Below are 27807 nucleotides of genomic sequence, written 5' to 3'. Positions count from 1 at the left end.
GCTTCACAGCTCCAGGGTCCCAGGTTCGATTCCCGGCTGGGTCACTGTCTGTGTGGAGTCTGCACGTCCTCCCCCTGTGTGCGTGGGTTTCCTCCGGGTGCTCCGGTTTCCTCCCACAGTCCAAAGATGTGTGGGTTAGGTGGATGGGCCATGCTAAATTGCCCGTAGTGTCCTAATAAAAAAGTAAGGTTAAGGGGGGGGGGGGTTGTTGGGCTACGGGTATAGGGCGGATACGTGGGTTTTAGTAGGGTGATCATGGCTCGGCACAACATTGAGGGCCGAAGGGCCTGTTCTGTGCTGTACTGTTCTATGTTCTATGTTCTATCTGCCATGGGGCGATTCTAACCCGGTCCCCACAGCATTACTCTGCGTCCCTGGATTACAATCCGAACAACAATAACCTTACGCCGCAACCTCCCATTTTTGTAATTTTATGTATCATGAATGCGTCATAGAAGTACACGAGTCTAATTGACATGTTTGTCAGTATACAACTCTACTCAGATCCATGTTGGACAAAGTTGACTACCTCACTCGGCTTTTCAATTTCAGTTGGTAGTGTGGTCCTATTGCGCTGAGAATATTATGGCGTGAAACGTAAATAAGAAATTGCTGAAAATGACCTGTTGCATAACAACCCGGACACATTGTGGAAAACGTCATTTTTGAACTTAGTATTAATTGGAAGCAAGGGTTGATGGAACTTATCATTGAGAGGAGTAATATATCTCACAGCTTCGCTATAAGGAAACAAAACATACATATAGACATATAACGTACAGTGCAGAAGAAGGCCATTCGGCACATCGAGTCTGCACCGACCCTTTGAAGCCCTCACATCAACCCTATCCCCATAAACCAATAACTCCGAACCTTTTAGGATACTAAGGACAATTTAGCATGGTCAATGCACAGAACATGCTCATCATTTGGACTGTGGGAGGAAACCAGAGTACCCGTAGGAAACCCACGCAGGCACGGGGAGAACTTGCAGACTCCGCACAGACAGTGTCCCGGCGGGGAATCGAACCTGGAACCCTGGCGCTGTGAAGCCACAGTGCTAGCCACGTGTGTTACCGTGCTGCCCAGAACGATCGACAAATGAACAATGCGGCAAGTGCCAGAACCTTGAAGAACAGTTACTTGGGGAAATTAGAGCAATTATGAGAAGTGATCAAGTAACATGACGTTGAATGATCAAAGGTTAGTTAGTATTCAGGCATCCCAAAGCCACTTCTATAACGGCTTTGGGTAAAGCCAGATGGGTAAAGCCAAATGCAGGCCTCCATACTGACAGAAACAGGGGAATATGCAAGAAGGGAAAATTAAATGGCTGAGCAACTGAATACATACTTTGTTTCTGTCTTCGCGAAAGAGGACACAAATCAGACACCAGAAATGTTGGAGAATGAAATGTCTAATGAAAGAGAAAGGTTTAGTGAGGGAGATCAATATTAGTAGAGAAACAGTGCTTGATAAACTGATGGGGTTGGAGGCGGATAAATCCCCAGGTCCTAATAATATGCACCCCAGAGTGCTTACGGAGATGGCTCTGGAAATACTGGATGGTCATCTTCCGAGATGGTGGTCATCTTCCGGCATTCTATGAGCTCTCTAACATTGTCTGCAGATTTGAAGATAGCTAATATCACTCCAACATTCAAAGAGGGAGGTAGAGAGAAAATCGGGAATTATTGACCAGTAAGACGAACATCGGTGATGGGGAAAATTATTTAATCCATTGTCAAGAATGTCATCGCGGAATATTTAGATAGCAGTGGCAGGATCAGTCAGAGTCAGCATGGATTTTTGAAGGGAAAATTATGTTGACAAATCTGTTGGTTCTTTTAAAATGTAACTAGTACAGTTGACAAAGGCAAGCCAGTCGATGTGGTATATTTGAACTTCCAGAAGGCCTTTCACAAAATCCAGTAGAATAGATTATTGTCCAAAATTAAAGGTCATGATATTGGGGGACGTGCATTGAGGTGCAACGAAAACTGTTTGACAGAGATGAAACAACGAGCAGGGGTTAATGGTTCCTTTTGAAATTGCCAGGCAGTACTAGTGAGGTGCCACATGGATCGGTACTGGCACACCAGCTATTCACAATATAGATCAATCATTTGGACAAGGGAGCAAAATATAACACCACAACGTTTGTAGATGATACCAAGTTGTGGAGAGGCTGAATTGTGATGCGGATGCACAAATCCTACAGCATGACCTGAACAGGTTGGGCGAGGGTGCAAATCAATGGCACGTGCAGTATTATTTGGATAATCGTGACGTTGTTCACGTTGGGAGCAAAACCAAGAAGGCATATTTCGACCTGAATGGTTGTAAATTGGAAGAGGCGAGTGTGCAGCGGGACCTTGGTGTCCTTGTCCGTCATTCGCTGAAGGTAAGCATGCAAGCAGTAAAGAAGTCAAATGGAATGTTGGCCTTCATTGCGAGGGTTTTCGAATACAGGAGCAGGGATGTGTTGTCGCAATTATACAGGGCCTTGGTGAGGCCATAACTAGAATATGGTGTGCAATTCTGGTCTCCTTTTGAGGAAGGATGTTCTTGCTCTCTCGAGAGTGCAGCAAAGGTATATAAGGAGAGATTAATTAGGTCACGATTCTTCTTGCTGGAGTTGAGAAGAAGGAGGGGAACTCACAGAGATTATGAAATTCAAACAGGGCTAGACAAGTTAGATGCATGGAAGGTGCTCCCGATGGTGAGTTGGTCCAGAACCAGGTCAAAGTCTGAGGATCCAGGGTGAACCATGGCGGATAGGGATGAGGAGACATCTCTTCACCAAAACAGTGGTGAGCCTGTGGAATTCACTACCACAGGAAGTAATTGATGATGAAACATTGAATATATTCAAGAGGCGGCTAGATATAGCCCTGGGGCGAAAGTGATCAAAGGCTATAGTGAGAAAGCTGGATGAGGCTATTGCGTTGGATGATCAGAGTCATGATCGTGATAAATGCCAGAGCAGACTCGAAGGGACAAAAGGCCTCCTCCTGCTCCTATCTTCTATGTACCTACGTATTGATGAAAGTCATTCTAAAATGTCTGATATCTTACCGCTGGCTGTCAAGAGATAGTTGAAATTGTTGCGGAGCAAATTCTGCTGACAGCTCAGGACCGATGTAAAATCTGGAAAGCCTTCAGGAAAAAGGAATGAAGATTGGAGAGTTGTAGCGCTTGGCAGTGGATCCTTGGATCCTTGTTCAGAAAAACGAGAGAGAGCAATGTTTGAAATAAAAATCCGAAGCGTGACTTCATGACCGCTGAGTTCAGACTGACTCGTATGAGTCCTGCCCAGTCAGACAAGTGGACTCATGGTTTAAAAATCACATTGGGGGTGGTTGATACTTAATGATCAATCCATTGTGATTCACTTACGTGGCGTCTGCCTCTTGGTTTCAATGTGGAGTGAATCGAACCACAATCATTCGGTGGACTTAATGGGACTTTCCCTTTGCCGAGAGTTTATAGTGTCAAGTATATTTTGTGACCAGCGCTACCCTTAATTCGAGAATGGAATTGTGAAGATGAGGTCGGGGTCGGCCGGAGAGAGAGGGCGAAGTGTGGGTGAAGTAGTGCTTTGTGATAGTCAAAGTTTCCAAGTTTAATATGTTTTTCGTCATCCTTGAATGTTTGTTGGCCATCCTGTGACTATGTCAATCTGCGTTTTCAATTAAATAGCACAAGTTGATGTATTTTAAGCCAACGTTCCATTATGTGTTCTTCCTGTTGAGTTTCACATCAACAGAACAAAGAACAAATAGAACAAAGAAAATTACAGCACAGGAACTTCGGCCCTCCCAGCCTGCGCCGATCCAGATCCTTTATCTAAACCTGTTGTCTATTTTCAAACTTCTACTTCTCTCTGTTCCCACCCGTTCATATATCGGTCCAGATGCATCTTAAATTATGCTATCGTACCAGCCTCTACCACCTCCGCTGGCAAAGCATTCCAGGCACCCAACACCCTCTGCATAAAACACGTTCCACGTTTTTCCCCTCTCACCTTGAAATCGTGACCCCTTGTAATTGACACCCCCACTCTTGGAAAACGCTTGTTGCTATTCACCATGTCCATATCTCTCAGAATTTTGTAGACCTCAATCAGGTATCCCCTCAACCTCCGTCTTTCCAATTAAAATAATCCCAATCTATTCAACCTTTCTTCATAGCTAGCACCCTCCGTACCAGGCAACATAAGAACATAAGAACATAAGAACTAGGAGCAGGAGTAGGCCATCTGGCCCCTCGAGCCTGCTCCGCCATTCAATTAGATCATGGCTGAGCTTTTGTGGACTCAGCTCCACTTTCCGGCCCGAACGCCATAACCCTTAATCCCTTTATTCTTCAAAAAACTATCTATCTTTACCTTAAAAACATGTAATGAGGGAGCCTCAACTGCTTCACTGGGCAAGGAATTCCATAGATTCACAACCCTATGGGTGAAGAAGTTCCTCCTAAACTCAGTTCTAAATCTACTTCCCCTTATTTTGAGGCTATGCCCCCTAGTTCTGCTGTCACCCGCCAGTGGAAACAACCTGCCCGCATCTATCCTATCTATTCCCTTCATAATTTTAAATATTTCTATAAGATCCCCCCTCATCCTTCTAAATTCCAACGAGTACAGTCCCAGTCTACTGAACCTCTCCTCATAATCCAACCCCTTCAGCTCTGGGATTAACCTAGTGAATCTCCTCTGCACACCCTCCAGCGCCAGTACGTCCTTTCTCAAGTAAGGAGACCAAAACTCAACACAATACTCCAGGTGTGGCCGCACTAACACCTTATACAATTGCAACATAACCTCCCTAGTCTTAAACTCCATCCCTCCAGCAATGAAGGACAAAATTCCATTTGCCTTCTTAATCACCTGTTGCACTTGTAAACCAACCTTCTGTGACTCATGCACTAGCACACCCAAGTCTCTCTGAACAGCGGCATGCTTTAATATTTTATCGTTTAAATAATAATCCCGCTTGCTGTTATTCCTACCAAAATGGATAACCTCACATTTGTCAACATTGTATTCCATCTGCCAGACCCGAGCCCATTCACTTAACCTATCCAAATCCCTCTGCAGACTTCCAGTATCCTCTGCACTTTTCGCTTTACCACTCATCTTAGTGTCATCTGCAAACTTGGACACATTGCCCTTGATCCCCAACTCCAAATCATCAATGTAAATTGTGAACAATTGTGGGCCCAACACGGATCCCTGAGGGACACCACTAGCTACTGATTTCCAACCAGAGAAACACACATTTATCCCAACTCTTTGCTTTCTATTAATTAACCAATCCTCTATCCATGCTACTACTTTACCCTTAATGCCATGCATCTTTATCTTATGCAGCAACCTTTTGTGTGGCACCTTGTCAAAGGCTTTCTGTAAATCCAGATATACCACATCCATCGGCTCCCCGTTATCTACTGCACTGGTAATGTCCTCAAAAAATTCCACTAAATTAGTTAGGCATGACCTGCCTTTTACGAACCCATGCTGCGTCTGCCCAATGGGACAATTTCTATCCAGATGCCTCGCAATTTCTGCCTTGATGATAGATCCTGGTGAACCTCCTCTGCACCCTCTCTAAAGCATCCACATCCTTCTGGTAATGTGGCAGTTTTCCAAATGTGGCCGAACCAAAGTCCGATACAACTGTAACATGACCTGCCGACTATTGTACTCAATGCTCCATCCGATGAAAGCAACCATGCTGGATGCCTTCTTGACCACTCTATCGACCTGCGTTGCCACCCACAGGTTGCAATGGACCTGAACTCCCAGATTTCTCTGTACATCAATTTTCCCCAGGACTCTTCCGTTGACCATATCGTCTGCTCTTCAGTTAGATCTTCCAAAATGCATCACCTCGCATTTGCCAGAATTGAACTCCATCTGCCATTTCTCTGCACAACTCTCCAATCTATCTATATTTTGCTGTATTCTCTCACAGTCCGCCTCGCTATCTGCAACTACACCAATCTCAGTATCAACTGCAAACTTGCTCATCAGACCACTTATACCTTCGTCCAGATCATTTATACATATCACAAACAAAAGTGGTCCGAGCACGGATCCCTGTGGAACACCACTAGTCACCGTTCACCATTTTGAGACACTCCCTTCCACCACTACTCTCAGTCTCTTGTTACCCAGCCTGTTCTTTATCCATCTAGCTTTTACACCCGAAACCCCATACGACTTCACTTCTTCCATCAACCTGCCATGGGAAACTTTATCAAATGCTTTACTGAAGTCCATGTATATGACATCTACAACCCTTCCCTCATCAATTAACTTTGTCACATCCTTAAAGAATTCTATTAGGTTTGTAACACATGGCCTTCCCTGCACAAACCCATGCTGCCTATCACTGATAAGTCTATTTTCTTCAAAAAGAGAATAGATCCTGTCCCTCAGTATAGTCTCCAACAGTTTGCCTCCAACTGACGTCAAACTCACAGGTCTATAATTCCCTGGAGTATCCCTGCTACCTTCTTAAACAAAGGGACAACATTAGCAACTCTCCAGTCCTCCGGGACCTCAACCGTGTTCAAGGATGCTGCAAAGATATCTGTTAAAGCCCCAACTATTTCGTTCCTCGCTTCCCTCAGTAACCTGGGATAGATCCCATCCGGTCCTGGGGACTTGTCCAGCTTAATGCCATTTAGAATACTGAAAACCTCCCCCTTCCTTATGCCGACATGACCTAGAGTATTTAAACATCCATCCCTCGCCTCGACATCCATCATGTCCCTCTCGTTGGTGAATACCGATGCAAAGTACTCATTAAGAAGCTCACTCATTTCCTCTGACTCCACGCATAAATTCCCTCTTTTGTCTTTGAGTGGGCCAATCCTTTCTCTACTTACCCTCTTGTTCCTTATATACGAATAAAGGGCTTTGGGACTTTCCTTAACCATGTTAGCCAAAGATATTCCATGACCCCTTTTAGCCCTCTTTATTGCGCGTCTGAGATTTGTCCAAAGCTTCATCAGTTTGGAGTCGCCTCAATCTTACGTATGCTTCCTTTTTCATCTGAGCTAGTATCACAATTCCACCCGTCATCCATGGTTCCCTAATCTTGCCATTTTTATCTCTCATTTACACAGGAACATGTCTGTCCTGCACACTTATCGACCTTTCCTTCAAGGACTCTCACATTTCAAATGTGGATTTACCCTTAAACAGCTGCTCACAATCCACATTCCCAAGCTCCTGCAGAATGATGTTATAGTTGGCCTTTCCCCAATTTAGCACTCTTCGTTTTAGACCACTCGCATCTTTGACCATAAGTATTCTAAATCTTAAGGAATTGTGATCGCTATTCCCAAAGTAATCGTCAGCCACCTCCCCGGATCATTCCCCAATTCCAGGTCCAATATGGCCCCTTCCCGAGTTGGACTATTTACACACAGCTCTAAAAAAAATCTCCTGGATGCTCCTTTCAAATTCTGCTCCATCTACGCTTCCAACACTACACGAGTCCCATTCAATGTTGGGGAAGTTAAAATCTCCCATGACAACCACCCTATTGCTCCTACATTGTTCTGTAATCTGTCTACATATTTGTACCTCTACTTCGCGCTCGCTTTTGGGAGGCCTATAGTAAAGTCCCAACAATGTTACTGCACCCTTCCTATTTCTTAGCTCTATCCATATTGCCTCAGTGCTCGAATCCTCCATCGTGCTCTCCTTAATCACAGCTGTGATATCATCTCTGACCAGTAACACAACTCCTCCACCCCTCTTTCTTCCCTCTCTATCCCTCCTAAAGCATCTACACTCTGAGATATTTAGTTGCCAGTCTTGCCCATCCCTCAACCAAGTCTCGGTAATACAAATAACATCATATTCCCAGGTACTAATCCAAGCCATAAATTCATCTGCCTTACCTGCTACACTTTTCATATTAAAACAAATGCAACTCAGACCACCTGCCCATTTGCGTTCATCATCTCTTCCCTGTCGACTCTTCCCCTTCGTCACATTGAGTTTATTATGCAGTAGCTTACTGGCTTTAGTTGCTGCTTCTTTACTGACCTCCAAGTTTTTAATATGGTTCCCTTTCTCCTGCCACATTAGTTTAAAAACTCCCCAACAGTGTTAGCAAAAGCACCCCCGAGGACATTGGTTCCAGTGCTGGCCAGGTGTGGACCATCAGATTTGTAATGGTCCCACCGCCCCCAGAACCGGTCCCAAAAATAAGAAACCCGTCCCTCCTGCACCATCTCTCAAGGCATGTATTCTTTCTGACTATTCTTAAATTTCTACTCTGACTGTTTCGTGGCACTGGTAGAAAACCTGAGATTACTACCTTTGAGGTCCAACTTTTTAACTTATCTCCTAACTCCCTAAATTCTGATTGTAGGACCTCATCCCGTTTTCTACCTATATCGTTGGTTCCTATATGCCCCAGGACAACTGGCTGTTCACCCTTCCCCTTCAGTATGTCCTGCAGCCGATCTGAGACATTCCTGACCCGTGCACCCGGGAGGCAACATACCATTCGGGAGTCTCGTTTTCGACCACAGAAACGCCTGTCTCCTTCCCTTAAGATTGAATCCCATATGAATATAGCCCTACCTGTCTTTTTACCGCCGTTCTGTACAGCAGAGCCACCCACGGTGCCGTGAGCCTGGCTACTACAGCCTTCCCCTGGCGAGTCATCTCGCCCAACAGTATCCAAAACAATGTACCGGTTTTGAAGGGAGATGACCGCAGGGGACACCTGCACTGCCTTCCTGCTGGTAACATATAGAAGCAGTCACGCCTGATGAATACTTTAATTGTTATGTCCATTAGAGAGCCGCTGTGCAACATTTGTTCGTGAAATGATTGTTGAAATCGATGAGTGGTCTGAATAATTTCAAGAGAACTCTTGAATCTGAACTGCTGGCCCGCAAATAATTCAGGTTCATAGAATCATAGAATCTACAGTGCAGAGGAGGCCATTCGGCCAAACGAATCTGTAACGGCCCTTGGAAAGAACAGCCTTACCTAAACCCACACCTCCACCCCTTCACCGTAACCCTGTAATCGCACCTGAACATTTTGGACACCAAGGGCAATTTAGCGTAGCCAATCCACCTAACCTGCACATCTTTTAACTGCGGGATGAAACCAGAGCACCCGTATGAAACTCACGAAGACACGGGTGAGAACGTGCAGACTCCACACGGAGAGTGATCCAAGCCGGAATCGAACCTGGGATCCTGGAGCTGTCAAGCAAATGTGCTAACCATTGTGCTTCCGTGCTGCCCTAAGCACAGTCAGAAGAGGATGGTTTGCAAAATGCAGACCACGATTCGATAAATAACAGCTGTTGGTGGAGTGCTGAACAAATATCAATCCATAATAAGAAGGGAAATTAATTATTTTTATTTATTAGATAGAGCAGCGTGATCCATGGCTTCTTCAGAGTGGCAATCAACTGCACATTGTCAGTCAATACCGACTCGTGTGGACGTAACTGATAAAGTGTCTGACTTGCCCAAAATTCCTGACAAGTGACACAGAAAAATCAAAAGATTTCCCTGGCTCCAGTGGTGAACTCCAAAAGGGGCGTGGTAAATGACAACACTGGGATTCTTCGGAGCTAACGCTGTAAGCGAGAACGAAACATGTGGCGCCCGGCTATATGTTGCAGCAGGGCAGGAGTATCCCGCGGCATGAAGGAACGGGAAATTCTGACCAATCGCTATTTATATCAGGAATTTCGCAATGCAGGTGATCTTCAGGATTCCCTCGAGAGGGGAGTGTGTGTTTGTAATCTAATGAACGGTATCTAGGAGCGGTAGCTTCTGAAATCGCCAGAAGACCTCTGATGCAGGGGGGCGAAATCCGTACAAGCAGTTGGTAGTTCAGATATCGGAGGAGGCTGGTCGGGCGTGGGGATGACGGCGATTTGTGTCTGGCGGGGGTGGGGGGGGGGGTGGATGATGGAAGCAGATGGGGCGGACGGGTCAGACATTGGTTTCTGATGCAGGGATGATCAGACATGCGGTTCGATGCGGCAGGTGTGTTTGCATTGATCTGGTCAGCGGTCAGGTCTGGCGAAAGATGGGTGGTCCAGTGATGGTTGACAATTACGTGATTGGTAAAGTGTTTAGAATCATAGAATTTACAGTGAAGAAGGAGGCCATTCGGCCCATCGTCTGCACCGGCTCTTGGAAAGAGCACCCTACCCAAGGTCAACACCTCCACCCTATCCCCATAACCCAGTAACCCCATCCAACACTATTGGCAATATATCATGGCCAATCCACCTAACCTGCATATCTGTGTGACTGTGGGAGGACACCGGAGCACGCGGAGGAAACCCACGCACACACGGGGAGGATGTGCAGACTCCACACAGACAGTGACCCAAGCCGGAATCGAACCTGGGACTCTGGAGCTGTGAAGAGAATGTGCTATCCACAATGCTGCCGTGTTTAGTTGGGGAGATGTGGGTGGTCCTCTGGGATTGGGGAATGTGAGGGTGTGGGAGAACATTAAACGGCTCCGTCTGTGCGTTAATAGAACGTAGAACATAGAAAAGTACAGCACAGAACAGGCCCTTCGGCCCTCGATGTTGTATCGAGCAATGATCACCCAACTCAAACCCACGTATCCACCCTATACCCGTAACCCAACAACACCCCCCCCCCCCTAACCTTACCTTTTAGGACACTACGGGGAATTTAGCATGGCCAATCCACCTCACCCGCAGACAGTGACCCAGCCGGGAATCGAACCTGGGACCCTGGAGCTGTTAAGCATTTATGCTAACCACTATGCTACCGTGCTGCCCGTTTGAAATAGTAACGCAGACAGCAGCACGGTGACGCAGTGGCTAGCATTACTGCCTGCGCCGAGGTCCCAGGTTCGATCCCGGCTCTGGGTCACTCACCGTGTGGGGTTTGCACATTCTCCCCGTGTTTGCGTGGGTTTCGCCTCCACTACCCAAAGATGTACAGGCAAGGTGGATTGGCCACGCTAAATTGACCTTTAATTGGAAAAATAAATTGGATATTTTACATTTATTGTAAAGAAAGAGATCGTTACGCAGAATGTTAAAGCATTTTTCTCCCTTCTCACCCTTTCAGAGTAACGATAAGTATAAAACTGGCAAAATATTCTGAAGTTAACTGATGTAAATAACTTGGTCGAATTGTTTCCAGCGCAGCGCAATCCGCCGGCAAAATTAGCCCTTCTAGCAATCCCCATGGAAACCCATCACGTGGAAACAACCAAGGGTACTCTCAACCGCATCTTGGAACACCGGACGACGCTGGGAAATCAGGAAGCAATGGCCCAAATATTTCACTTCACAAACCTCTAGCTACATTTAGATTACGTGTTGCTGGGACAATGACAACGCAAGGTGGTCATGTACTTAATGAGACAACACTTTTCAAGCAGAAATTAAATATGTTTTCCTAATGTTCCACTCTCTCTATATCACATGTATCAGAATAGCCCATCCGCTGCCCCATAGATCCCGAGAGTTCAGAAGGAGGGTGCACCACCCATTGAGTCTGCACGGACTCTGAAAGAGTGCCATGACAGTGCTGAATTCCCCACCATATCCAGTAACCCCACTTACGACACTTGGGGGAAATTTAGCATGGCCACTCCACCCAACCTACACATCCTTGGATTATGGGAGGAAACCGCAGCACCCGGAGGAAACTCACGCAGTCACGGGGAGAACGTGCAGACTCCGCAGTGACAGTGACACGAGCTCGGAATTGGACCCGGGTTCATGATGCTGTGACGGTTCGGTGGTAACCACTGTTCCCGCGTGCCAGCCCAGCGCCCCCACCCCTCACCCCCCCCCCCCCCCCCCACACACACACACACAAACGTCCTAATCGTTCCCAGTATCCATCACTTTTTTTATTAGCCTACATAAATATCCAAGTTGATCGAATGAAAATGATTTCAACAGCCACTCAGCCAATGCATTCCATATTTTAAAAATACAGTGCAAGGAAGTTTTCTCATTTCATTTCACTTTCGTTTCTAATTTGAGTCAATTAAAATTGGAAGCCACTGCAGGGCAATGGGGTGTCGATAAATATGTATGTTCGAATCAAATCTGTCCAGAACGCACAAGAATTGAAAGCACAATGTAAAACGGTATTTCTCGGAAGTTATTTCTTTAACAGCAGGGATGTCAGGCCTCTCAATAACTGCATGTGCATTCCAATAATGGAATAGAATATGTCCCGATAGCCATGCATTGTTACACCTCATGGCCACGGCTATTTTCAAAATTAGGCAGGCATTCAACTTTCAGATATGCTGTCGCATCCATGGCACACTGTTGTTCCTAAATAACCAGTCGGGATTATCTCATGGCCAAGTGAATTCACAGTGACTGTTTCTAAAAAGGGATTATACCATTGTGATGTCGATAGAATGACGAATGTCACTCTTTAGTGTATTACAAGATGTGGTAAAGCGAATATTTGGAAAAACAAGCAGCTGAAAAGCGGAGCCAATACTTTTTCTGCAACACAGCAGAAACTCATTCCAAAACTGAATTCAAAACTTTTTCTGGGTTGACACAATCACTCGTTTGATTAATACTAGGCGATATCTCAACATATGTTCCCCGTTTTTGTCTCGGCAAGTCAGATAGAGGGCGGGTAAATATATTATTTACGGATATTATTTGCCATTTACGGTGGCACAGTGGCATTACTGTCTCACGCCGCCCGGGACCGGGTTATAATCCATCTATGGGTGACTGAGTGGCGTTTGCACTTTCTCCCCGAGTTTCTGGTGGGTTTCCTTCGTGTGTTCTTGTTTTGTCCTGCAGTCAAAAGATATGTAGTTTCGGTTGATTGGCCATGCTAAAATGGGCCCCCACTGCCCAAAGATGTGCAGGTTAGTTGAGTTGTGCATGCCACAGTTATCCCTTACTGTTCAATGATATTTTTTAATATAAATGTAGTGTACCCAATTATTTTTTCCAATTAAAGGGCAATTTAGCATGGCCAATCGATCTAACCTGCACATCTTTGCTTTGTGGGCGCAAAACCCACACAGACACAGGGAGAACGTGCAATCTCCACACAGGCAGTGACCCAGGGCCGGGATTCGAACCCGTGTCCTCAGCGCGGGACACTGTGCCACCGTGCTACCCATTTCCTGTCTAAAGTTGAGTAGGTTAATGGATTGGCCAAGCTAACGTGCCCCTTAGTGTCAAAACGTGTTCTGGGATTCTGGTTTATCTGGGTAGTGGACCGAGGGAGGGAGCACATTCGAAGTGTTGGTGCAGTCTCGATGGGACGAAACGCGCATTAAACAGCAAAATTCGATGATTATATGATTCACGCAAGCTTTTCCTTTGAACCGAAGTAAAACTATTAATTTGCTGATAGTCCAGACGCGCCACCCCAATAACACCGTGAATTGAACTATTTGGTAATGAAGTTAGTTTCACAATATAGATATGAAAATAGTTGCTGGTGTTTTTCCTCACCTTCTACAGAAATATGCATGACCTCGCTCTTCTTTCCAACGCCGCGGTGCAAAGCGTTAGCCTCGCAGTGATAAAGTCCCGAGTCATTCAAAGAAGCCGGTTTCTTCAACACAAAATGCTGAACTTGATTCACAGCCAGAGTTTCGTTATTTTTCCAAAATGAATATTGAAAATGAATTCCAGAATCGTCTGTCTTCGCAATACACTCCACACTTAAATACTCCCCCTCGAAAATCTCAGTCTCAGACTTTAATTCGGGTTTGGAAAATAGTTCTGTTGAAATTAATACATATTATTAAATCGTGATTTACACCAGGATGGGTATCTACATTTAATATTCACTTGAAAAATAATAAGTCTGTTGTATAACACAGATATCGGGTTATTATTTCATCATTATACAGGTTTTCTCAAGGAACTGTCTGCGGGCAATGCAATATTATCGACTGAAACGAGACATTCATGAGTGGCAAAATGCATCCATGGGAGTGTAATGATGTGGGTGCTGGAATTAAACGGGAAGAACGTGCTGGAGCAAAACTGCATTTGAAGTAGCATGGGCAATGGCATAGAGGTATTATCATTGGGCTTGGAATGCAAATATTCAGTTCTCTCAATGTCTTTCTGTAACGTCCTTAACAATGTCTGGCACTATTACATACGTTCGTGCAACTGGTCTATAATTGCCCGATTTCACCCTCGCCTGTTTGTTTTCAATAGGAGTGCTGCGTTTTCTGTCTCTAATCCACTGGAACATTTTCAGAATGTTTCCGGACGTTTGAAAGGTCACGACCAAATTTTTTGCTGTGGACGTAGTGTCATGGGAGTGTACCTTTAGGAAATGGGCGTTTATCAAATAGCTACAGTGATGTCATTGTGTGGATGGAGCTGGGTTGTGTCTGTGGCTTTTACTTTCGTTTTGAGCTGGAAGCTGTTTGTGGCTTTGTGTTTTGCTTTCGTTTTAGGCAGTTGAAAGCTGAATTCAAACAAAGAACAGGAAAGTACAGCGTAGGAAAAGACTCTCCGGCCCTCCAAGCCTGCCCCGAACATGCTGACCGCCTGAACTAAAATCTTCTACACTTCCGGGGACTGTGTCCCTCTATTCCCATACTATTCATGTATTTGTCAAGATGCGCCTTAAACGTCACTCCACCACCTCCGCCGGCAGCGAGTTCCAGACATCCACTACACTGTGTAAAAGTGTGGCTCGTACATCTCCACCGAACCTCGACCTTGGCACCATAAATCTATGCCCCCTCGTAATTGAACCCTCCACCCTGGGAAAATGTCTCTGTCTATGGCCCTCATAATTTTGTATACCTCTACGAGGTCGCCCCTCAACCTCATTCGTTGTTGTGAGAAAAAAACCGAGTTTATTCAACCTCTTCTCACAGCTAATGCCCCCCATACCAGACAACATGTAGGTAAATCTTTTCTGCACCCTCTCCAAAGCCTCCACATCATTCTAGTAGTGTGGCGACCAGAATTGAACAATGCCGACAAGGGAGGTTCATTTTTTTTTCTCACTCCGTATGTTAAAAGGTGTCCAGATCGCTTGATAATTTAAAGTGATTGGGAAGAATTAATACCTACTGCTTTGTTAAAAAGTGTGCTTGGCATCAAGGTCTTTTTAGGAGCGTTATTAAGGGTTACATGTAGAGTAACATATCTGTGAGAGGTACTTGTGTTGGTAGTTGATAAAATGTTTTTTATGTGTTTCTAAAATGTTATCTGAATTTATAGAACAAAAATTGTTTTGTTTAAAAATACTGAAGGTCTCTGTTGCATGACACCTGTAAAGTATGACCTTGTGCTCAGAATAACCAAAATCTATTAAAAGTTGTAGGGCAGGTAAACTCCATGACATACTTTGGAGTTTTCCAAATCCTGGCCCATAACAAATTGGGGCTTGTCTGGGATGAAAGTCCATCTTTCGTGATTGGGATGGCTTAGTGAGCTTAAAGATAGCGAGGGAAGAGCATATTTGTGTTTGCGTTTCAGCTGTGGTATTCCAGTTTAAGTAGGTAGCGTGTTGTGGACAACGGATCTTTCAGAGGCTCAGTCGTTTTTGGGTGTGGAGAAGGTCGCACGCAATACGTTACAAACAGAGTCTAAAAACTGCAAAACATTGCAGTTAACGTTACCTGACAGAATACGAAAATAAGAAATACATACGGCTGTAGCTGATAATTACAAATGCTCGAAATACAGTCTAACACATTGTAAAAAGCAAAAATGTAGTTACAGATCAAGCAACTTGAACATGAAAAATAATAAAAGCAGCTTGAATACGAAATGAGGGGAAACGAAACAGAACATAGAACATAGAACACTACAGCGCAGTACGGGCCCTTCGGCCCTCGATGTTGCGCCGACCTGTGAAACCATCTGAAGCCTATCTGACCTATACTATTCCATTTTCATCCATATGTCTATCCAGTGACCACTTAAATGCCCTTAAATTTGGCGAGTCTACTACAGTTGCAGGCAGGGCGTTCCACACCCCTACCACTCTCTGAGTAAAGAAACTGCCTCTGACATCTGTCCTATATCTACCACCCCTCAATTTAAAGCTATGTCCCCTCGTGTTGGTCATCACCATCCGAGGAAAAAGACTCTCACTGTCCACCCTATCTAACCCTCTGACTATCTTATATGTCTCTAGTAAGTCACCTCTCAGCCTTCTCCTCTCTAACGAAAACAACCTCAATTCCCTGAGCCTTTCCTCGTAAGACCTTCCCTCCATACCAGGCAACATCCTAGTAAATCTCCTCTGAACCCTTTCCAAAGCTTCCACATACTTCCTATAATGTGGTGACCAGAACTGCACGCAGTACTCCAGGTGCGGCCGCACCAGAGTTATGTACAGCTGCAGCATGACCTTGTGGTTCCGAAACTCAATCACCCTGCTTATAAAGGCGAGCACTCCATATGCCTTCTTAACAGCCCTATTAACCTGGGTGGCAACTTTCAGGGATTTATGTACCTGGATGCCGAGATCTCTCTGTTCATCTACACTACCAAGAATCTTGCCATTAGCCCAGTACTCTGCATTCCTGTTACTCCTTCCAAAGTGAACCACCTAACACTGTTCCGCATTAAACTCCATTTGCCACCTGCAGCTTATCGATGTCACTCTGTAACTTTTAACATCCTTCTGCACTGTCCACAACTCCACCGACTTTATTGTCATCTGCACATTTACTCACCCATCCTCCTACGCCCTCCTCCAGGTCATTTATAAAAATGACAAACAGCAACGGCCCCAAAACAGATCCTTGTGGCACACCACAAGTAAATGGACACCAGTCAGAGCGTTTACCATCAACCACCACTCTTTGTCTTCTATCAGCTTGCCAATTTCTGATCCAAACTGCTAAATCACCCTGAATCCCATGCCTCTGTATATTCTGCAATATCCTACCATGGGCAAACTTATCAAACGTTTTACTGAAATCCATATACACCACATCAACTGCTTTACCCTCATCCACCTGTTTGGTCTCCTTCTCGAAGAACTCAATGAGGTTTGTGAGGCACGACCTACCCTTCACAAAACCATGCTGACTATCCCTAATCATATTATTCCTTTCCAGATGAGTATACATCCTATATCTTATAAAACTTTCCAAGACTTCTCCCACAACAGAAGTAATGCTCACTGGCCTATAGTTACCGGGGTTATCTCTACTCCCCTTCTTGTACAAAGGGACAACATTTGCTATCCACCAGTCCTCTGGCACTATTCTTGTAGACAAAGATGACTTAATGATCAAAGCCAAAGACTCAGCAATGTCCTCCTTAGCTTCCCAGATAATCCTAGGATAAATCCCATCCGGCCAAGGGGAATTATCTTTTTTCACACTTTCCAGAATCGCTAACACCTCCTCCTTATGAACCTCAAGCCCTTCTCGTCCAGTAGCCTGTATCTGAGTATTCTCCTCGACAACTTTGTCTTTTTCCTGTGTGAATACTGACGAAAAATACTCATTCAGCACCTCTCCTATCTCCTCGGACTCTACACACATCTTCCCACTACAGTCCTTGACTGACCCTACTCTTACCTTAGTCATTCTTTTATTCCTGAGATACCTACAGAAAGCTTTAGGGTTATCCTTGATCCAACCTGCCAAAGACTGCTCATGTCCTTGCTTGGATCTTCTTAGCCCTCTCTTTAGAGCCTTCCTAGCTAACTTGTAACTCTCAAGCGATCCAACTGAACCATCACGTCTCATCTTCACATAAGCCTCCTTCTTCCTCTTGACAAGGTGATTCAACTGCTTTAGTAACCCATGGTTCCCTCACTCGACCACTGCCTCCCTGCCTAACAGGTACATACTTATCAAGGACACGCAGTAGCTGTCCCTTGCACATGCTCCACATTTCAATTGTGCCAATTCCCTGCAGTTTCCTTCCCCAACCTATGCATCCTAAGTCTTGCCTCATCGCAACATAATTGCCTTTCCCCCAGCAATAACTCTTGCCCTGCAGTTCATACCTATCCCTTTCCATCGCTAAATTAAACGTAATCGAATTGTGGTCACGATCACCAAAATGCTCACCTACCTCCAAATCTAACACCTCTCCTGGTTCATTACCCAGTACCAAATCCAATATGGCCTCGCCTCTTGTTGGCCTATCTACCTACTGCATCAGGAAACCCTCCTGCACACATTGGACAAAAACGGATCCATCTAAAGTACTCGAACTATAGTGTTTCCAGTCAATATTTGGAAAGTTAAATTCCCCCATAACAACTACCCTGTTATTTTCGCTCCTATCCAGAATCATCTTTGCAATCCTTTCCTCTACATCTCTGGAACTTTTCGGAGGCCTATAGAAAACCCCTAACAGGGTCACCTCTCCTTTCCTGTTTCTTAACTCAGCCCATACTACCTCAGTATTCGAGTCCTCATCAAATTTCCTCTCAGCCACCGTAATACTGTCCTTGACTAACAATGCCACACCTCCCCCTCTCTTACCACCTTCCCTGAACTGACTGAAATAACTAAACCCCGGCATCTGCAACAACCATTCCTCACCCTGCTCTATCCATGTCTCCGAAATGGCCACAACATCGAAGTCCCAGGTACTAACTCATGTCGCAAGCTCACCCACCTTATTCCAGATGCTCCTGGCATTGAAGTAGACGCACTTTAGACCACCTACCTTCCTGCCAGTACACTCCTGCAATTTTGAAACCTTACTCGTGACCTCACTACTCTCTGCTTCTTGTGTACTAGAGCTACAATTCAGGTTCCCAATCCCCTGCTGAACTAGTTTAAACCCTCGCGAAGAGCATTAGCAAACCTCCCCCCGAGGATATTAGTACCCCTCTGGTCCAGGTGTACACCACCCCGTTTGTAGAGGTCCCACCTACCCCAGAATGAGCCCCAATTCTCCAGGAATCTCAAACCCTCCCTCCTGCACCATCCCTGCAGCCACGTGTTCAACTGCTCTCTCTCCCTATTCCTCGACTCGCTAGAACGTGGCACGGGTAACAACCCAGAGATAATAACTCTGTTAGTTGTAGCTCTAAGTTTCCACACTAGCTCCCAAAATTCCTGCCTTACATCCCTATTCCTTTTGTGGACAACGACTTGGGGCTGCTCCTCCTCCCCCTTAAGGATTCCGAAAACATGATCTGAGACTTCGCGGACCCTGGCACCTGGGAGGCAACACACCAACCGCGAGTCTCTCTCGTTCCCACAGAATCTCCTATCTATCACCCTAACTATGGAGTCTCCAATGACTAATGTTCTACTCCTTTCCCCCTTCCCTCCTGAGCAACAGGGACAGACTCTGTACCAGAGACCTGTACCCCATGGTTGACCCCTGGCAAGTCCCCCCCAACAGTATCCAAAGCGGTATACCTGTTACTAAGGGGAACAACCACAGGGGATCCCTGTACTGACTGCTTACCCCCAGCCCCTCTCACCGTCACCCATCTATCTTTATTCTTTGGCGTAACTACCTCCCTGAAGCTTCTATCTGTGACCCCCTCTGCCTCCCGAATGATCCGAAGTTCGTCCAGCTCCAGTTCCCTAACACGGTTTTTGAGGAGCTGGAGTTGGGTACACTTCCCACAGATGAAATCAGCAGGGACTCTGACGGCATCCCTCACCTCAAACATTCTGCAGGAGGAGCATTGTACTGCCTTCCCTGACATCACCTCTAGATTTTTTTTAAAAACAAGAAAAAGAAAGGAAGAGCTTACCTGATATTCCCTCAAACCCTGCTCCCGTAAGCAAATTTAAAGGCACTCACTCACCTTTACGACATGCCACTGCTCCGCTTCCCAACGACCGTGGTTTTATTTGGTTAGAGGAGAAGGTAGGAGGGGAAACACTGACAAAGTGTTTCGGGTTTAACTGTCACTTGACAACAGCCCCTCCACAAACCCCCTTCAATTTAGGCTGACCGCACTGCAGGTATGCAAATTTCCCCGGAACAACCAATCAGTAGCTCTGTTCTGCTGCCCCCTGCTTGATGGCTGCCTTCACTCAAACTCCTCGGGTCGCCTTCGCAGGTACACCTTCAAATTAGGCTGACCGCACTGCACGTGTGCCAATTTCCCCGGAACAGCCAATCAGTAGCTCTGCTCTGCTGCCCTCTGCTGGATACTTGCCTTCACTCAAACTCCTCGGGTCTCCTTCGCAGGTACACCATTAAATTAGGCTGCCCGCACTGCACGTATGCAAATTTCCCCGGAACAGCCAATTAGTAGCTCTGCTCTGCTGCCCTCTGCTGGATCATTGAAGACTACTCACGACAATAAAGCCATTTTCATTTCAATTTGTTAAAGTGGTAAAGTAAAGCCCAAGTGAAGCGAACGAGTTGCAAAAGATTGTACAGCCTGATCAAGAGGTGTTTGATAAGAAGGTGCGCTGTGTCTTTTGAAGCATTTACTTGTGTGGGTAAAATTCACTCATGTGTACCGGGATGAGTAGGTAAAGAAGTCACAATTTTAGGTGATACGGGAGTTAGTGAATCTTTGATGGTAAAAGTTGAGGAGTAAAATAGTTTGGGAAGAATATTGCCAGAAAAGGTGGTAATATGTGGAATTCAGGGTATGAAGAGTCGTGCTCCATTGTATAAGGTAAGGTTGGAAAGTCGAGCGACGAGTCATGAAGGAGTGACAGAGGAACTATCTTGTCCAGGAATACAGTTTAACGTAGGTAATGATATAGCTGGATCGTAGATGTTGTTGTTGGTGGTGGCGGGGGGGGGGGGGGAGCGGTGATGACTACGGTGGCTGATAAGCCAGTGGAAAATCAGACAACTGAAGTGTTGAAGGACGAATGTTGAAGTGTTTGCTGACCAAGGGATATTAAGGGTTCATTTTTGTATAAAGTCTAGTCATTTCTTTATTTTTTATTTATTTATTATTTTTATTTAGTAACTTAACTTAAAAGTTGCTGTTTGGTCCAGAAGAAGGAGGATTTACAACGAGCTTTAAACAAAGGTTCTACTGATAGATACTTGCAGCTGGAGCTTATTAAATAGTTAATTGGATTATGTCAGTTTTCAGAGGCTGGAGTCACAGTAGAGAGGTGAGACAGCTGCAGTGCACACTTTGTTTGCGCTGAGTGCTGGATTTGGGTGTATTTGAGTGCCGTAGTGATAGTTTTGTGATTGAGGGAGTTAGGGGAAAGGTGCTCCTTTCATTTCCTCAATTTCGTCAAAGAGCGTGTAGGGAGCCCGGTGTTTACAGAGAGCGCAGCTGAGTGGGAGCAGAGTCGGATGGCGGAGTTCCAGATGGCCCATCGGGCCGATATATTCTGTAAGGTAAGGGGGGCGGAGGCAAGGGTGGTCGCATGTTCCTCCTGTAGCATGTGGGCAGTGATGAATACCACCGGTGTCCCCGCTCAGTATACCTGCGGTAAGTGCACCCAACTCTAGCTCCTCAGACACCGTGTTGGGGAACTGCAACTGAAGCTGGCTGAACGTCGGATCACCGGGGAGGCAGAGTGTGTAATAGAGAAGAGTTACAGGGATGCCGGGATACACCGAAGATGCAGGCCCAAAGTAGCTGATTTACAGTCAGGGGAAGGAAAACAATCGGGCAGACAGTGCAGGGATACCTTGTAGCCCTTCCCCTTCAAAACAAGTATACCGTTGTGGATGCTGTTGAGGGGGACGACCTGCCAGGTGAAGGCCCAAGCGGGAAGGTCTCTGGCACTGGGTCTGGCTCTGTGGCTCAGAAAGGAAGGGGGAAAGGCAAGAATGATCGGAGACTCAATGGTTCGGGGAATAGATCGTAGTTAATCTGGTCGCGAGCGAGACTCCCGGAAGGTGTGTTGCCTCCCGGGTGCCAGGGCCAGGGATGTCTTGGATCGAGTCTACAAGATTGTTAAGGGGGAGGGTGAGCAACAGACATTATGGTGCACATTGGCACCGACAACATTCTTCAGAAAAGGTATAAGGGTCTAAAAAGTGATTTTCGGGAGATAGGTTGGAAGCTGAAGAGGAGGACAAGCAGAGTAGAGATCTCAGTATTGCTACCGGTGCCATGTGCAAGTGAGGCAAGGAACAGAGATCGAGTTCAGCTGAACACTATAGGGTTGGTGCAGAATGGAAGGCTTCATATATGTGGATCATTGGGATATATTCCTGGAAAGGTGGGACCTGTACATGGACAGATTGCATCTGAACTGGAGGGGCCTCATTTTACTGTGTGGGAGGTTTGCTAGAGCTCTTCGGGAGAGTTTAAATTTGTTTGACAGGGGTATGGGAACGAGAGCTATGGATGAGAGGATAGAGTAGCTGTTGAACAGGCAGAAATAGCATGCAGCAGGTCTGTGAGGAAGGATAGACTGTTGATAAGGCAAAGTTGCACTCAGTGGAATGGGTTCAAGTGTGTCTGTTTCAATGAAAGGTGTGTCAGGAATAAGCGAGATGAACTTCGAGCATCAATCAGTATTTGGAACTCCGATGTTATGGCCGTTACGGAGGCATGGATTTCACAGGGTCAGGAATGGCTCTTAGATGATCCTGGGTTTAGATGTTTTCAGAAGAACAGGGAGGGAGGTAAAACATGAGGGGTGTGGCACTGATAATTAGGGAGTGCGCCACAGCAGGAGAGAATGAGGTAGCTTATGAGGGGTTGTCCACTGAGTCAGTGTGGGTAGAAGTCATAAAGAAGAAAGGAGCAGTCACTTTATTGGGATTTTTCTCTAGACCCCCCAGTAGCATCAGAGAGATAGAGGAACAGTCCGTGCGGCAGATCTTCGAAAAGTGCAGAAGTAACAGAGTTGTCGTCATGGGTGACTTCAACTTCCGTAATATTGACTGGAACCTCCTTAGTGCAAATGGTTTGGATGAAGCAGATTTTGTCAGGTGTGTAGAGAAAGGATTCCTGACTCTATACTTGGCTAGGCCGACTAGCGGAGAGGCAATATTGGACTAGGTGCTCGGCAACGAACCAAGCCAGGTGTCAGATGACTTTGTGAGAGAGCATTTCGGTGACAGTAGCCACAATTTCTTGACCTTTACCATCGTCATGGAGAGGAATAGGGACAAAAAGTATGGGAAGGTATTTAATTGGGGGAGGGGACATTATACTGCTGTTAGAGAGGAGTTGATGAGCATTAAGTGAGAACAATTGTTCTTGGGGAACTGCACAGCAGTAATGTGGGGATTGGTTAAGGAACACATGCTGCGAGTGCTGAATATTTTTGTCCCACTGAGACGAGGAAGGAATGCTAAGTTGAGGGAGACTACGATGACAAGAGAAGTGGAGCTTCTAGTCAAGAGGAAGGAGGAAGCTTACGGGAGGTCGAATATGCAAGGATGGGACTCGTCTCTCACGGGGTTCAAGGTAGCCAGGAAGAAACTCAAAAATGGGCTGAGGAAAGCTGGAAGGGGCATGAAAAAGCCCTGGCTGGAAGGATTAGGGAAAATCCCAAGGCGTGCTACACTTATGTGATAAATAAGAGGATGATCAGAGTGAGATTAGGGCCGATCAGGGATCGTGGAGGGAACTTGTGCCGAGAATCTGAAGAGAGGTGGAGGCCCTAAATGAATACTTTGCTTCAGTATTCACAAGAGAGAGGGACCTTGTTGCCCATGAGAACGTTGTGAACCAAGTTAATCGACAGGAACAAGCCCCTGGGCTTGACGGTATGTATCCAAGGTTACGATGGGAAGCGAGGGAGGAGATTACTGCGCTGTTGGCGATGATTTTTGCGTCTTCACTTTCCACTGGTGTAGTACCGGGCGATTGGGGGTCTCCGCTGGTGTAGTACCGGATGATTGTGGGGAGGCGAATGTTGTTCCCCTATCCAAGAAAGGGAATAGGGAAATCGCGGGGAATTACACACCCGTCAGTCTTCCGTCAGTGGTGAGCACTATTTTGTAAAGTATTTGGAGATATCACGTGTGATTATTTCGAAAAAAATAGTTTAACTAAAGGTAGTCAGCATGACTTTGTGAGGGCAGATCATGTCTCACCAGCCCCATTGACTTCTTTGAGAATGTCACGAGACACATTGATGAAGGTCGGGCAGTCGATGCAGTGTATATGAATTTCAGTGAGGCATTTGATAAGGTTCCCATGGTAGGCTCATTCAGAATGTTAGGGGGCATGGGATACAGAGACATTTGGCTGTCAGGATACAAAATTAGCTGGCCGAAAGAAGAAAGCGAATGGTAGTGGACTGAAAGTAGTCCACCTGGAGGTTGGTGACAAGAGGTGTCCCGCAAGGATCTGTTCTGGGACTTGAGCTCTTTGTGGTTTTATAAATGACTTCGATGGGGAAGAGAAAGGGTGGATTAGTAAGTTTGCCGCTGACACGAAGGTTGTGGAGTTCCAGATATCGTTGAGGTTTGTTGCAGCTTACAACAGTGCTGGGCTGAGGAGAGGCAGATGGAGTACAACCTTGATAAATGTAAAGTGGTTCATCTTGGAAGGTCGAATTTGAATCCTCGATAGAGGGTGAAAGCAGGAATTTTAGAAGTGTGGAGGAACAGAGGGATCTTGGGGTCCACGTACATAGACCCCTCAAAGTTGCCACCCAGGTTGATAGGGCTGTTAAGAAAGCGTATGCTTTGTTGGCTTTCATTAACAGGGGTATTGAGTTTAAGAGCCACGAGGCTTTGTTGCAGCTTTATAAAACTCTAGTTAGAACACACTTGGAATATTGTGTCCAATTCTCATGATAGGAAGGATGTGGATGCTTTGGAGAGGGTACAGAGGAGATTTACCAGAATGCTGCCAGGACTGGAGGGCATGTCATATGAAGAAACGTTGTGGGAGCTCGGGCTTTTCTCACTGGAACGAAGAAGGCAGAGAGATGACTTCATAGAGGTGTACAAGATGATGAGAGGAATGGGTAGAGTGTATTGCCAGATACTTTTCCCTAGCGTGGGAATGGCTGTCACGAGGGGACATAATTTTTAAGTGATTGGAGGAAGGTATAGAGGAGATGTCAGAGGTAGGTTATTTACGCAGAGTGTGGTGTGTGTATGGAATGCACTGCCATCAGAGGTGGTGGTCAGAGTCATTAGGGACATTTAAGCGACACTAGGACAGCCACATGGACAGCAGTAAATTTAATTGGTGTCGGTTAGGTAGATCAAAGTTTGGGATAAATGGTCGGCACAACATCGTGGGCTGAAGGGCCTGTACTGTGCTATACTGTTCTTGTTTTACGAATATCCTGGGATTTTTCCGGATTGTGTAGTAGCAAGGACGCAGAGTCACGGGTTAAGGCAAAAGGAGAAATCAAAGAGTGAAGATAAAGTTGAAGTTCAATTATCAGAAACGATCTTTGATGAGATGCTTGGAAAATAATAAGAAAGGTGAAGGATGAGGCGGATATTTTTAGTTAAAGAAAATTGGCAGAGTTACAACAGAAAGATAAAGAAAAAAACGGATGTATCAGAAAGCATAGACGGAAGAGGAATCTGCTGCATACCAGAATGTCATTACAGTGAAAATGATGGCTTGATGAGAAAACTGAGACATTTACATATGCAGGCGGATGAAAAGTGGGCATAAGTTCATCAAGTGGTATTACCGGTCGGACAAAAAGGGCGTGCTGCGAGTAGCACATGAGATACCACTGGGAGGTACTTTGGAAACAAAGAAAACTCAAGTTAAAATACCAAAACAATTTTATTAGCCTGAACCAGCGTAAAGATGCTGTTAAATTGTGTCGATTATGTCACAAATGTTAAGTAATAAGGACACCTCAAGCTGTGATACAACCAGCCCCTTAATACCCATTCCAGCATTTGAGGAACATTTGACAATGGTCTTAATTGATTGCGTAGGACCGCTTCCTAAAACAAAATGTGGGAATCAATATCTTTTGACTATAACGGATGTGTCTACTAGGTTTCCAGAGGGGGTTCCAGTTCGCAATATTACAGCTAAAATGATCGTGGAGGAGTTAGTTAAATTCTTTACTACATATGGACTACACACAGAAGTACAATCGGAACAAGGATCAAATTCAACCACTAGCTTATTAAAAGAAGTTATTGATAGCTCTGGAAAAACACAAATTAAATCAACTGCGTACCATCCAGAATCGCAGGGAGCGTGAGAAAGCTGACATCGGACGTTAAAGACAATGCTGTGGGCATATTGTCAAGATTATCCAGCGGATTTGTATAAAGGCATTCCATTCGTACTGTGTGCAGTTAGGGATGCTCCTAATGAGTCTACGAAATTCCGTCCTTTTGAAGTAATTTCTGGTCAAGAGGTAAGAGGACAATTTAAACTGATTATGGAAAAAGTTGTGAGTGAGCAGTCGGAACTAAGATTATTGGATTCCGTGTCAAATTTTAGGGAATGAATAAATGTATCAGGTGAATTGGCTAGACAAAATTTAAAAGTTGCACAGCATGTGATGGAATGACTAGTGGGCAAGTAACCAAAGGTTCGTAGTTTTACCAGTGGAGTTTAAGCTTTTGTATTGTTACCAGTGGTAGGTGAATCTTTAAAAGCTAGCTTTTGTGGACCTTATCAGTTTAAAAGGAAATTAAGTGAGGGGAAGAATGTGGTAAGAACGCCAGATAGAAGGAAAGCTCACCGAGTACGTCATGTGAATATGCTTAAAATGTATTTTGAAAGGGATGGAGAGCAAAAGGAGGAGTTTTAATGATTATAGCTCAAAGTGAAGAACCGAATCCAGATGATACAGAATTTGACATCCCTCAAATTAAATTCGTAAACGAGGATGTTCTTAAAAATCGGGATATATTGTTGAGTTACACAGGATAAACCTTCCGGAGGATTTAAACAAGTTCAGCAGGGGATTGGGAACCTATATTGTAGCTCCACTACACATGAGTTGAGAGTAGTGAGGTAATGAGTAACGTTTCAAAGATGCAGGAGTGTCCCGACAGGCAGGAAAGTGGTTTAAAGTGCGTCTACTTCAATGCCAGGAACATGCAGAATAAGGTGGCTGAACTTGCGGCATGTGTTGGTACCTGGGACTTCGATGTTGTGGCAATTTCAGAGACATGGATAGGGCAGGGATAGATAGATAGATAGAGAAATACAGCACAGAACAGGCCCTTCGGCCCACGATGTTGCGCCGAACTTTTGTCCTAGGTTAATCATAGAATTTTGGACAATTTGTCATGGCCAATCCACCCAACCTGCACATCTTTGGACTGTGGGAGGAAACCGGAGTACCCGGAGGAAACCCACGCAGTCACGGGGAGGATGTGCAGACTCCACACAGACAGTGACCCAAGTCGAAATCGAACTTGGGACCCTGGAGCTGTGAAGCAATTGTGCTATCCACAATGCTACCGTGCTGCCCTTAAGAAGTTAACCTACACTCCCTTATTCTACCCTAATCCAAGTACCTATCCAATAGCCGTTTGAAGGTCCATAAATTTTCCGACTCAAGGGAGAGGAATGGTTGTTGCAGGTGCCGGGGTTTAGATATTTCTGTAAGCTCAGTGAAGGTGGTAAGAGAAGGGGACGGCTGGTATTGTTAGTCAAGGACAGTATTACGGTGGCAGAAAGGACGCTTGATGAAGACTCGTCTACTGAGGTAGTATGGGCTGAGGTTAGAAACAGGAACGGAGAGGACACCCTGTTAGGGGTTTTCTCTAGGCCTCCGAAAAGTTCCAGAGATGTAGAGGAAAGGATTGCAAAGATGATTCTGGATAGGAGCGAAAGTAACAGGGTAGTTGTTATGGGGATCTTTAACTTTCCAAATATTGACGTGAAACACTATAGTTCAAGTACTTCAGATGTGTCCGCTTTTGTCCAATGTGTGCAGGAGGGTTTCCTGACGCAGTATATAGATAGGCCAACGAGAGGCGAGGCCACATTGAATTT

General features: G+C 45.4%; 1 protein-coding gene across 11 annotated transcripts in view; it reads right to left on the bottom strand.

The window, feature by feature from the left end:
• Window positions 1–27807, bottom strand: part of LOC119958426 (Fc receptor-like protein 3) — a 224100-nt gene that overhangs the window by 32354 nt on the left and 163939 nt on the right. For all 11 annotated transcript variants that reach the window (XM_038786958.1, XM_038786966.1, XM_038786961.1 and 8 more), the window contains one exon: window positions 13503–13775. In XM_038786958.1, coding sequence (XP_038642886.1) covers window positions 13503–13775 — 273 coding nt within the window. The remainder of the gene's footprint in view (window positions 1–13502; window positions 13776–27807) is intronic.

This window comes from Scyliorhinus canicula, chromosome 29, assembly GCF_902713615.1.
Source record: "Scyliorhinus canicula chromosome 29, sScyCan1.1, whole genome shotgun sequence".
Taxonomy (NCBI): Eukaryota; Metazoa; Chordata; class Chondrichthyes; order Carcharhiniformes; family Scyliorhinidae; genus Scyliorhinus; species Scyliorhinus canicula.
Note: the sequence above shows the minus strand (reverse complement) of the source record. Positions and strands in the feature narration are given on the sequence as shown.